Source organism: Strigops habroptila, chromosome 11 (genome assembly GCF_004027225.2).
Source record: "Strigops habroptila isolate Jane chromosome 11, bStrHab1.2.pri, whole genome shotgun sequence".
Lineage (NCBI taxonomy): Eukaryota > Metazoa > Chordata > Aves > Psittaciformes > Psittacidae > Strigops > Strigops habroptila.
Genome location: NC_046360.1, coordinates 2420204 through 2433276, shown reverse-complemented (window position 1 = coordinate 2433276; position 13073 = coordinate 2420204). Strand labels below are relative to the sequence as shown.

The window sequence follows — 13073 nt, the reverse complement described above, 5'->3', positions numbered from 1 at the left end:
TAGAATACATATGTTAGCTTTATGTAGGAAAATATAGCAAGAATCTTCCATATCTAACTTACTTGTAAAAGGAAGTATTATAATAAATATCTAAGTAATAACAAGTGATTGCTGCTTCTGTATACAATTAACTATTTCTGTACAGTTTAATTAGAATACTTGCTAACTTTTCACTGAAAAGGGAATAATGGATGCCAAAACCACTCCCTTTATGCTCTTTCCTGTACTTTGTTTAATCAAAATAAACACTTTTGAAGAAATCTCAGACACTGTATTGTCTAATTCCTGTGTTTCAAATATAAATGTCTATTAATAAACCCCAAATCTTAATTGACATTTGCCATGGAACTTTTCAGATACTAATGTGGATGTGGTTGGCATGTGTCAAGAAAAACAATTTCTTGTGGTCGGTGAGAGAAGTGGCAATTTCCACCTTATTCACATACCCTCAAAACAAACCTTACTAACTAAGGTACAGTAATTTTTCTATTCCAATTTTAATGAAAGCCTTTTGTTCTCTGAATTTCTTGAGCTATTTTTTATTTCCTTCCAAATATAAAAATATAAACCTTCTTGTGTTTCCAACATGCCTTCTAGTTTGAACAAACAAACAGATTAAAGGGACTCTTTTGATCCCATAAGTAACAAATAAGGAAAATATATTTAGGAAGGGCATGTATAAATAAGAGCCAGTTCTTCATAAAATAAAAAAGTTTAAAGTTTATCTGATGATCAGTATTTCCGATATATTTGTTCCAAATAAGGTACAGAATAGTTTAATAGTCTTTTTGTTGATTCTATTTTAGATTTTGGTTGAAAAATCTTCAAGTGAAAAGACTTACTTAAATCTCTTTATTGAAAAAGATAATGCAGAGCCAGGTAAGAATTTGTTGGGTGGGTTTTTGGTTTGGTTTGGGTTTTTTTCCCCCCTTGTCTCAATTTTTGTGATTTTGTTCTCCAGGGGAAAGAGACTACAAAATAAGTAGTAGATACAGCTTTACTGTACACATTAAATGTGCTTTTCCTAATGCTTTTCTGTAAAGATACTTAGCTCATTATTTATTTTATGAATGTCATAGGGAACAGCATTCAGAACTCAATACGTCTTTCTTTTGAGACTGTGCTAAACATATGAAAATGCTCAAAAAGGAAGCATTCCTTGTGTCTCCTATCAGACTTCAGATTTTAGTAGTTCCTGTTCTATAAGCTTCCAGTCTTGTTCTGTCACAATATAATGTATTTAAATGTATTTTTGTCATGAAAACAGAATTTGCAACCTAATGGAAGCAAACAAACATCATAATTTCAAACAAAGCTAAAATGTACAACCTTAATCTACTCTTCATTGAAGGTGACAACATTTTTGTTTAAAAATAATCCATTGGTCAGGGGGTTTTTTTTTTGTCAGTTATTTCACTGTCTTATTTTTAAGCAAGTAAACTCTTTACTTGCTCTTCAACACTTAAGTTTGAAATATTTGGATTGGATTTTTTTTAGGTGTTTATCACATGTTCATTCTCACAAGCAATGGATTCTTCTGCATTATGTGTCTCCCACTTGCTAAAACACAGGAAGGTAGGATGATCTACAAACCACTTGGGATTTTGATTTGAACGGGAAGAGCTGTATTAAAAAAGCTTTTCCATGCATTTTTCTAATGGGAATAAGATGCAGAGGTGGGATTTTCTATGTAATCTCAGTTTGTTTTTAAAGGCAAACCAATATACAACTAGTTCTATAATAAAATTATTTTTGTATTCTTCCAGTAATTTCTTTAGCTTATGTTTCTGTGAATCACTGCCTTAGGGAGAGTCCTGAATACTTTGGAAGCAGGATTTTAAGACATAATCAGTCTTGGCTGTACTGAAGAATATTGGGAATCATTTCAATTTTTAATGCTGTATAAGTAGAGTTATTAATTAATTTTCTGTAACTCAGTACTGTGATCAATAGAAATAAACCCTGTCAGAGAGCCCGGCTAAAGTGTTTTTCGGCACAGTCAGGTTAGGATTAAACTATTCTAGATGAAGTTCAGGGGCTTTTTCTCAATTTTGAAAAAGTTCATTTAACACTGATATTTTCTTTGTTTTTTCTTTTTGATGTAGCACTTGACAAGGTGGATATGATTACGGCAAAGAAAGTAAGAAAAACCTGATAACTTGTAACATAGGTATTAAGTGCAGAGTTTAACAAAACTTTGCTCTGTACATTTCATTGAGTACTCACCAGTTTATTATTACAATTCAATTGTGATTATTACGTTTTCTATACATGGAAAAATGAGCAGTTCAAGGTTTTATTCATGATGTTATAAACAACCTTTTTCCTTCCCCTTTTGTTTGTTTTCCCTTCATCTTTCACCCCACAAGTTACAAGGACAGATAAAGACAGCTTTCATTTCCACAGAAGAGTATCACAGCCTTGGCTGTCAGAATTTTGTGATGAGTAACTCAGTGAACAAAATCCATCTGATAGTTGGGGTAAGTACTATGAATGTGTTTGTGGCAATTGTTACGTGATCAGTGATGGTGTTTTTTGACCTGCAACAAAATTTATGTGTAGCTGGTTGATAATAAACTTTTTGCACTAGGACTTTTTGTCTTTCATTTCCTTCACGGTAAATGTAAAGGTTATCATTTGTGTAGTCTGTCTATAGTTATTTCTTGTAACTTGCTCTCTTATGACGGATGGGGGGAAAATATTTTCACCCTGGTTGCACAACCTTAGTAATTGTGGTTCCGAGTTGTGCAAGATAGTCTGAAGGACTTTGTCCTTCAGCTCAGAGGAAAGCCAAAATTCGTGAGTCTTCTAATCAAGTTCACATTCAACAAAGGCTTGCCAAAGTAACAATTAAGGTCCCAATTCAACAACGCCCTTAAGGATGAATTAAGTACGGAAACTAATAAAAAATTAAACATACAGACATATTTTGAAATGTTATTTTTTACTAGAAATGAGTTTTCTGAGTTCATTGACTGAAGCCTGTTGAATTCAATGTAATTTTTCTCAGTAGGCTCAGTGTACATTTCAGGTTTTATGCTCTGTAAGAATGGGAAGCAGATGTTTTGAAATGTGGCATGTTCTTGGAAGAGCCAAAAATGTTTGGGGGTACTGACTGTAACAATTACTGTAGTAAAGGCCAGTCTTAAAAGGAGAAAGAAAAAAGGGTAAATTGAATATAAATAACTGCAGGTATTTTTCTGAACATTAGCATTCACCAGGAGTAAAGTTAGTTTTGCAGCATTCCAAGTTAAATGTCAATTACACAGCTGTCAATAGCCAAATTTCTAATGTATTACCCCATTTTACTTTGCCTTTACTAACAGGGTAGAGGCGATTATGTACTCTCCAAATGGGAGGTAGACACTACCAATAACTCGGTGTCTGTTCGAAGTTTTGGTGATTCAAGTCTGATCAAAGGTAAAGAAGAGTTTGGTTTGTGTTTTGTCCTCAATAGGCAATTGTAGAATTCATATTTAATTGCAGAAAATACTGAGACATTTTCAGTTATGTCACTGTTGTTGGTAAATACACATACAGCAAGTAGAACACTTGGTAGAAAGCTACAGCCAAACTATGCCTCAATATTGTTGGTTTTAACTTAGATACATAAATCACAACTCTCTTTAAGATAAACTTTTCACAGTCCTGGGAATTTCCATGAGGTTAAACATCTGTAGCTTTCCAATGCTTGGTTGTACATTTTAATACTTTTTTACTTCAAATCCTTGAAAAAAAATAATAAATTTATGTGACTATGGATATTTTGTAGATGCAGCAAAACTTCAAGTTCTTGACAATCAGCTGTTTGTTTTGGATACAGAGGTATGTGTAGTGTCTGTGTTTAGTCTTTATTTCACTTCTTAGTCTTAATTTCAATGTTCTTGAACCAGCTTCTAAAAATACTTTTTAAAGTAATAGCTTTAAAATATGTTTCTATAAAATCAAGATGCTTATATTTACAGAGACTCTTGATCTTGCTTTGCTTTTTAAATCCTACTCCTATTAAGCAAGCTATGGAATGACAAAACTATGGAATGACAAAGACGACAAAAAAGTCTTCTATGAAGCAAATATTAAATCCATATCTTATTTTTTCCCCCCCTTAATCTAGAACATTTTAAGCATGTGGGATGTTTATTCTCTTACTCTAATTTGGAATTGGCCTTTAATACATATTGAAGAATTTCTTCTAAGCACAGAGTCAGATTCTTCTCCAGTCATATGGTAAGTAAAGCTTTATAGTACCAATTATGAAAATGGAAAAGTTACATGAAATGTGCCACAAACACTTGATTTTTCTTTGGTAGTGAATTTTGTTGAAAGCTTTCTAGTCAGCAGGACAAAATAATTGCACAGTAGTTATCCTCAGCTTTGTGTTGTAGAAAAGAAAACCTTGTTGCTTTCTGCTTCTTGGTTTATCTGTTGTTACTGCTAAGGAATCTTGCCTGTAACCTGTGGCATTTAGAAATGCTTGTCTAAACTAAGGTGTATAATATGGCTTACAAATCTGATGTTATAAAAAAGCTAGTCTATCTTTTGGATAGACAAATGGCAAGATCTTCATTCTGCAGAAGGAGAAGCCAAAATCTGGAGATGTGTGTAAAATGCAAAAGAAATTAACGGCAATTAAGATTAGAAGAGAAGACTCTTGGCTCTTTCCATTGCTCTGTGCCGGTCTGTGAATCGGATCCATTTGAAAAGCTTAAAAATGTCAGAAGTTAAATGTATGTCCTCTAAATGCTAAAAGACTGTTATTTTTGGGTGCACTATAGGGTTTTAAAATGTACCAGCAGTTTCCATGGAAAACTGAATTTTCTAAACTCAGAAGTGAGAATCACAGCCTTAACGTAAGATTTATACAGTAAATTTTGCTTTCTTTTACCTCTTTCTTGTTCCCTAGGCAAGGGCTTGCCAATGTTAAACTGATAGTCATGACAACACCAGATAACAAACAGGTATAATCTCTTTATCTGTGCTCTGTTCCTCAACTGTTACACAGTCACTCATTATAAAAATAGGTCTATATCTAAAAGTTCATTAAACTTTCAAATTGTAGAGATCTCCTTTTTTTTCATAAAAACCTATAAAAATAGTGTCTTCCATCTGACTCTGTAAGAATAAAGAAATTATTCTGCAAACATCAGAGAGAAAAATTAAACTGACTTCGTTTCCCCTCTTTTTTTTTTATAGATGAGAAGTCTGATGGTTTTTGCATTGCCCACTATGCAACAGCTCTATTCTTTGGAAGTATCTGTCGTTTCTTCACTTGTTCAAAGTGGGATTGGCACAGTAGGTTTCGATGATTTTTGTTGTTGCTCTTCAAAGAAATATATTTGTCTAAATTTGTAGAATTATTACAGAGGGTACTGTGTTATTCTGTTAGATTAGAACCAATTTGAGCAGAAATTGCAGAAAAATTAAATTATGATACAAAGATTAAATTATGTCCCCAAAGGCTGGAGAAAAAGATACAATATGTAGTAAACTGAACAGTCTATTGCAATGTTTTAATACTACTGCTAGTCATTCTTGCAGCTGTTACAGCTAAAAACTATGAAGTCTTAAAATCTCTTTGTGTAGAGAAATGCTCTGGATTTATTTGGGATTTATTCTAAAAGATATGAAGATGGGTACAGTGTGACGTGCTTCTGGCTTGGACAAAATGAGAGTGTAATTTTGGGGAGATGATTCACTCATGTGGACAGTGTCCTGACAGTAATTCAACTGGGATAGCAGAGTGGTTTCAGTGTGTTAAGGCCCTCAAATTTTAGCTAGTGGAAACTACCTAGGAAATAACATGATAAGCATTAAAAAAACCTAATAAATTTATCAGAGAAAAGCAATAGTTTGTTTCTAGATTAAGAAATGCTGCCTTACAATTGTGTTTTCTTGACCCTTACCACCTAATGTTTTCTGTTATTGCACACTACAGGATACAATATACTTCTTGGAAGGAATTTATGAAAAACATCAGATGTAAGATAATGTTTTGTTTCTTACTAGATGATTATTATATTAAAATGGCATATTATGTCTATGTAGAGTTGTTTTGTAGTTGATAAACTCATAGCTCCCTCTCATCCTCAGACCTTCTGAAGGCCCAATTTCTATTGTTGTGATGAGAAGTTTAACTGAAGCCTTGCCAGAAAATAGGTACTGATTTCTGTGAATCACTGTTTTACCATTTTATTTCTTATCTGTGGTTTGGCACTTCTCTGGAAGTAGTAAACTTCACTTTATTTCACCCCTAGGCTCAGTCGCTTACTTCATAAGCACAAATTCACCGAAGCAGAGACTTTCGCTCTTCAGTTTGGACTAGATGTTGAGGTGAGTTATCTGTTGTTGATAAGTACTTTTGGAGAGTAATTAGTATAAGTGAATTTATGAGTAAGGTTGTTGCCCTGTAGTCCAACAGAAAGTATTAAAAATGTTACGAATAAAGGGGAATGTTACCTTGCAAAGCAACTCACTATACTTGAAAACCGGTTCAAAATTAGATGACTGCATGGTGAGCTATGTTTTTATTTACAATAACTAACAAACCTTGCAATCAGAAGTGGTGCAGAAGTACATCTTCTGATCAAAATGAGCACTGCTGGATCAAAAGAAGGCACATTTGTCCCTGAAAGTAGCAAGAAATTGTGTTGCTAAGAAAAAGAGAATTCATATTCATTTATTAATCCATAGCCTGGCTTCATTAATTGATTTTATTCAGATAATGAAGTTTGAATGTTCCCTCTCCTTTTTTGTTTTGTTTTTGTGGTTAGCTGGTGAGATGAAAAAAAAGACACTATAATTGTTACTAACTGGTAATCCATTTCTGTAGTGAAATCATTCAATGTACACGGACACACTGTATCTCAAAAACATGGCGAACAACTGTAGTTTTCAGTTGAAGACTGCCTGCTTAAAACTCGACTGCATCAGATTGAAGACCGTGTTTCTTTGTTTTTTAAACAGCTTGTATATAAAGTGAAAGCAAACACTATTTTAGAGAAACTGGCTTCAGCCTCTGTTGGGAGTTATGGTCCTGAGGTCTGGCTGGATCTTGTGAATGAAGCCAAAGAAAACCTGCAAAAAATTCAGGTATGTTTTTTATTTCTAGCCTCTTTCTCTAATTAAATAATTCAAATTATAAAGAAGATTTGAACTAATTTTAGTTGTTTTCTCATGCAAACAGGATAGCCAGTTTGTTGTGGATTACTGCATAAATGCTCCATGGCCACTGTATGAAACCACTCAAGAAATGTTGAACTACGCTAAAGTCAGAGTAAGGGGGTTTATTTGGTTGACTTGTTTATCCTCGTCCATTCCTATTGTGCTGCTGTACAATTTGAAAAGGGGGACATCTTCAAACCAGTTACAGTCATTCACAAAGTAAATGCATTATAAATTGTATGCTACCGAACGTGAAGAAGCAGCAAGGCTTGTTCCTCTCTTGTTCTTGCTATTGCTTAAGGGCAAAAAAAGAGCTTACAGTTTTATTTTCGGATCAGAAAGCAGGTTTTTTTTATTTTGAGTAATAGTCTTTTTAAGTACCTTTTAAATACTAATTTTAGGACTAAAAGCTCAACATGTGCCACCTTTTTTGTTTTCATTATTTTAGTCTTTCCTGCCTTAACATGTGTCTCTGATTCTGTTTGATATCTGTCTGATCCTGCATACATGTAGAAATCCAATCAGAGTCTAACACTGTAAAATAAAGACTCCAGTTTACAGAGGTACTAAGTTTTGGCTCGTGTCTTTATTGAATTTGTAGTACTGTTTGGCATGTTCTGTATGTACTGAGTTCTCAGCCAAACCATTTCATGTCTTTGTTTCAGATCTTGAAGAATGATGATAGAACCTTTGCTCCATCATCTGATGGGGCTCCAGTATCCATAACTGAGGTGAGGACAGACAAACTTCTTGACTCCACAGTATTGTAAGATAAGCAATTACAATGCAGAGTTTTAAAACCTGTCCAGACCTTGACCCTGAATCTCTTGTCTGCATTCAGGTATTGAGAGCTCAGGCAAGGCTTACAACTTTCTATGGAGCTTTTGGACTAGAGAAATTCAGGTTTGTTTCTGTTTGTTCATTAAGATTTAAAGTCAATTTAATTGTAATGGTTAAGTATGTGCCATTGAAATTAAGGGGGGGGGTGTTATTTTTTAGTTTGGTTCATTAAAATTTAAACCCTTTCTTCTCTATTGTGGAGAAGGGAGAATGCAAAGAGGTTGACTCATCCTATACGTTGTAAACGTGTATTATCTGTTGCACATACGCTATCATGTATAGATTTTGTGGGTTTGTTTATTGCATATAGAAGGGGCTGTGATTTTATGTACATAGTCTAACACTGCTGTTGTCTCTTACAGTAAATAGTACTAGCTAGAAAAGGTTTGAGGTTCTCCTCCCCAGCTTCTTTAATATTGATGTATAATCATAACAGAGTTTCTTTCCCTCCTCTCGCTTCTAGTGGCATTGCTTGGACAGAATTCTTGAATAGCGAAGACATTTTCAAGAATATCCTTTCTCAGCTAGAAGAAGGAAATTTATCCTGTGCACAGTACCTCTGGCTTAGGCACCAGGTGAGATGGCATAGGCATCTCTTGGGTATTTATGGAGGATGTTAAGTCTCAAACTTTCCAGCTTTATATAACAGAACCAGGGCAATGGCATTACAAAACTGCTCCTCAAAGAAGCAAAGGTTTATGGCATAACCTCATCTGTTATCATAATGATTTCCTGTTCACCTAGCTCCTTAGAAGGCTGAACTTCTTATTGATTTAGGAATAAACTGGTATTTCTGATGTCAGAATGCGTATTTCTATGCCTGAAGGACGACAGTCCTTTATTTTTTGGTGGTTATAATCTTCCATTCACTTTATTGCAAGCACAGCTCTGAAGTTTTAAGTGGACATTTGCTGACTACCTTAAAATCTGTTAAAAATAATCATATAGTCTCCTTACTCTGAATGACACATTCATAATAGTGGCTATGGGCTATTATATTCTTTAGTGCAGGACTTTCAAGTCAGAACTATAGAACCAGTGCTGAAGTAATAGAACATGATCCTGTCACAGTAACTTGCAAAGAAATTGCTTCAATTGCCTTGTTTAAGATCATCAAGCTCTAGTTATTCTGAATAGGGCTATTTTATTTCTTTTAATTCCTGTCTATGATTACTGAGATTTTCTCTTTGTATTTGTGAAATCTATCACATCTTCCTGTTAATGAAACAGCTTTACGAAATATCAGATAGAACAAATACTCTCTATATCTGAAATTGTTCTGGTTTTAATATTTTAGGCAGATTTTGAAAGCAGCTTTAATGAGAAAATGCTGGAGAACTTGATTAATGCCATCCATTTCACTGTTCCTTTGAAGGAACTATGTTTGTGGCTTAAAAATGTTGTGATCCCTTTCTTAAGAAGAGTAGTGCCAAAGGGACAGGTAAGGCTGACATAATTTTACAGTTAAACCTGAGACTTTTATTGTCGAATGTCAGAAACTTGTTCCTTCTTTTTTTGAAAGGGATTCTTTTACCTACAACTTAGATTTTAAGTTATTTCTTTCAAAACAAATTTCTAATGGCAAATTTGGCTTTGATAGGTAGTAGAGCTCTACTTACAACTGTGTTCTTTTCAGAAAATACTAGCAAAATGGCTGGAACAAGGTGCTCGAAACCTTGAATTAACGGATAAGGTAAGTCATTCTGCAGACACTTTGCATGTCTTGTATTTCTATAAACATGATATAGTTTGCTAATATCAATTATTTTGGACAGGCAAATTGGCCAGAAAATGGACTCCAAATGGCAGAGGTTTTTTTTACAAGTAAAAATCAAGGTGAAATGGGACTGACAGTTTCTGGCCAGTGGACTCTTTTGGTAAGAAATGTAGCAAATATAAGGAATTCCTACTAGGAGACTTCAGAATATATGCTCTGTGCTAGAGTTGGAGTGGATGATATTTAGGTCACTGTTGGTTTTGGTGAAGATTGACTTAATTCCATGAAAGGAAAGAATTTCTTGGGTTTAAAGATTAAAAAACTTAAATTAGAAGCATGTCTCCTCTCTGTCAAAGTTTTTTGTAATTGCAATTCACCATGTGTTATGGCCTGGAGAAACAGCTATTAAAATCAACCAGCTGTGGGGTTATGAATCCTGAATTTGTGCAACCACAATCGAATTATGTATGTTATATATTCTAGGTGTACTAGCATCCCTAAGAGTGGTAGTATGAAAGTAGAGACAGAAAAGCTCAAAGCTAACCATCTGTGCATTTTAAACACTTGAAACATTGATATTTTATGTTAATGGTAATTTAATGGTCTTGAAGATTTAGCAAGTCTTCTAACATGTCACTTCTAAACACTGTTTCAGAGATGTGTTGATTGTGAAGAGGTACGTAGGTTAAAGAAGCTGGTAAATGATTTACAAGAGCTAATAAATCTGTACAGAAAATACAACTGCAGGCTGGCACTCTGTGATTTTGAAAAGGTAATTCTGCAGACACTTCCAAATGTGCTTTTGAGTAGTGGATTGTTCTGGGAAAGAGAAAAATCCTGTAGCATGTAATTTAAAGTTGGAGTATTTAAAGTTTCTGACGGATTACTTGGATAAACGTCTGTTCATAAACCACTAAGACTATTTGATATATTATGGTTGTTATAAATTTTGTTTCAACTGTGGGTATAAATATATAATGTGATAAGATACTATGAGAAAGTATGACTTAAACTCCGTGATTTGCTCGTAATTACAGATCATGTATCATGGAGCAAGCATTAGCAATAGAGAAATCAGAACTACAACTGAACAATAAGGAGCTTTAAGAAAGCTTTTATTTGAGCTAGAGAGGGATGCTAGTTCTTGAAATCATTCAACTGGTTTCAGTAGATGCTGGATATTGAATTATTTCTTAGAGATGTTAGTACATGATCCTTTACGTATGTGATGTTCTAACGTGGCATTGTTCTACTTGCTGCCCAGGAAAATGCAACTACTATTGTGTTTCGCATGTTTGATAAAATTTCGGCACCAGAGCTTGTCCCATCCATTTTGGAGAAGTTTATAAAACCCTACCTGTGTGAACATAATCTACAAAAGGATGAACTACTTCTCCAGTATATAAAGGTATCCAGATTCCCTTCCTTTTGAGGGAAGTTATTTAAAGAGGAATAAAGAGAAAACAAATCTCATGGCCATTTTCGGTTACACTTGAATTTTAGGACCAGGTTACTCCTTTCAATGAACTCACTGATTCTTACTATTTTATATTATAAGAGAATCTTATCTTTTCTGAGTTCAAATATGCTAAATAATCTTTATCAAAATATACAGGATTTGCTAGAACGCTGTCGTACACGATCTACTTCCGTATTTGAAACTGCATGGGAGGCAAAGGCAATAGCTGTCATTGGCTGTATCTCTGACACAGATGTAAGTATATTTTATGAAATAGGCATCATTGGCTCTAACACATCAGTTCAGACTGAAACACATCATTTTTACATAAGCACACAAGTGCATTTTTGCATGAGGAGGAGCAAATAGTATTTTTATTCTATTTTAGTAATCTCCCATGTGAAGTTCTTTGCTTGAGAATTTAATTGTAGTTTTGATGTCATCACGTGGAAAATTCACCAATTTTCAAATATATGAAAGCTTTACAGTGTTGTTAACTACTATGAGGATTTTCTAATCTAACTTGACGCATCATAATTAAAGCCCTTTATGCAAGTGGAAATGGGCAAAGAAATAAACTGCTTGCCTAAATAAATCAATCACATGGGAATAATAATTCAATAGAATACCTTGTAACCTATTTTGAAACATAAGCTCTTTGTGTTCCTTCTGTAGCTGAAATTTGATGCAGTTCTACAGATAATGCATGGTGCTATGGTACCGTGGAGTGCAGCAGTGGAACAGCTTGTGAAACAGCATCTGGAAATGAACCACATCAAGTAAGGCAACATCCACAGTCCCTACACCTTGGGTTTGTGTGTGCTCTCAATTAGAATTCTGGTTTTTGGGGGGAGGGTGGAGGGGAAATACTGTGTTTCAGGTGTAGTATGATGATTAAATCACACAGCTGTAGGTAGTTAATTAGTAATAGTCTAATTTGTCCATAGAGTAAAGTTACTGCAGGAAAGTTACCGACTGATGGAGATGAAGAAGCTTTTGCGAGCCTATGGGATAAGAGATACTAATCTTTTAAAGGACAAGCAGATGATAATGGTAAGTGATCAGCATTACTCTTACCTCTCTTAAACAAAATTCTCTACACTTATCTGCATGTATTTTAACGGGGTATTAGAAGCCAGACTTTTTATAAGTCTTAGCAGGTGATAGCTCCCACTTGTTATCAACATCTGTTTTTCTTGTCCTGTTGGGACACATTTTTTGCCTGAAAACTCACTCTTTTTTTTAAGAATTAGCAGATTAGTTTAGCCCAACCTGATTAGCACAGCATTAATAATAAAAAACCATCAGTATTTCTTCAAAGGTTCGTTTCCATCCTGTGGAGCCAGTTGAGTCCCCTGAATTTTGAGAGTTCCCAGGATAATTCTCTTCCCCAAACCCCATCTTCTGCCAGTTATGATCTAGTCAAGTTTTAAACTTCTAGGTAACTTGCTTGGTATGAGCTGTACAATGACACTGCAGAAGTAGTGTGTGTAAATGAATTCCTTTGTTATCCTGTACATCAACAAACTAATGTCCATATCCATTTTCTTCTTGCAGAGACTAGCAAAATACATTCTTAAACAAGATACCCCTACTTCTTTGGAGGATGCTTTGAAAATTGTAGCAGCATATATGTTGCCCACTGTGGAAGTCTACGTTCTGAGGATGATAGACCTGATTGACAAAGAAAGGGTACTAAAATACTTCATGTCACTTCATCTCAATTTGAAGACATTGAGGCCTATTTTCAGGGGCAAGCTGTACTACTTATACACTTTTAAATTTTTCTTTTTTTATTACAGTTCTATTAATTGTACACACAACAGCCTACACTTAACATTGAATAAAGACCTTTGTCAGAGTTGTAAACATCATGAACCATCCTTCTTTTGTGGC

At 34.5% G+C, this 13073-nt stretch overlaps 1 protein-coding gene across 13 annotated transcripts in view; it reads left to right on the top strand.

The window, feature by feature from the left end:
* The window catches only part of KNTC1 (kinetochore associated 1), a 37145-nt gene that overhangs the window by 1386 nt on the left and 22686 nt on the right, over positions 1 to 13073 (top strand). For all 13 annotated transcript variants that reach the window (XR_003993657.1, XR_003993656.1, XR_003993658.1 and 10 more), the window contains exons 4-30: positions 357 to 472; positions 807 to 879; positions 1498 to 1575; positions 2106 to 2140; positions 2370 to 2480; positions 3327 to 3420; positions 3773 to 3825; positions 4115 to 4227; positions 4904 to 4958; positions 5194 to 5292; positions 5936 to 5979; positions 6091 to 6156; positions 6255 to 6330; positions 6964 to 7089; positions 7184 to 7273; positions 7827 to 7892; positions 8003 to 8064; positions 8465 to 8576; positions 9299 to 9442; positions 9638 to 9694; positions 9777 to 9878; positions 10374 to 10490; positions 10983 to 11126; positions 11334 to 11432; positions 11853 to 11956; positions 12125 to 12230; positions 12735 to 12869. Coding sequence is in view for 7 of the 13 variants with exons in the window: in XM_030500766.1 (XP_030356626.1) it covers positions 357 to 472; positions 807 to 879; positions 1498 to 1575; positions 2106 to 2140; positions 2370 to 2480; positions 3327 to 3420; positions 3773 to 3825; positions 4115 to 4227; positions 4904 to 4958; positions 5194 to 5292; positions 5936 to 5979; positions 6091 to 6156; positions 6255 to 6330; positions 6964 to 7089; positions 7184 to 7273; positions 7827 to 7892; positions 8003 to 8064; positions 8465 to 8576; positions 9299 to 9442; positions 9638 to 9694; positions 9777 to 9878; positions 10374 to 10490; positions 10983 to 11126; positions 11334 to 11432; positions 11853 to 11956; positions 12125 to 12230; positions 12735 to 12869 (2477 nt within the window). In the remaining 6 variants the exon portion in view is untranslated. The remainder of the gene's footprint in view (positions 1 to 356; positions 473 to 806; positions 880 to 1497; positions 1576 to 2105; positions 2141 to 2369; positions 2481 to 3326; positions 3421 to 3772; positions 3826 to 4114; positions 4228 to 4903; positions 4959 to 5193; positions 5293 to 5935; positions 5980 to 6090; positions 6157 to 6254; positions 6331 to 6963; positions 7090 to 7183; positions 7274 to 7826; positions 7893 to 8002; positions 8065 to 8464; positions 8577 to 9298; positions 9443 to 9637; positions 9695 to 9776; positions 9879 to 10373; positions 10491 to 10982; positions 11127 to 11333; positions 11433 to 11852; positions 11957 to 12124; positions 12231 to 12734; positions 12870 to 13073) is intronic.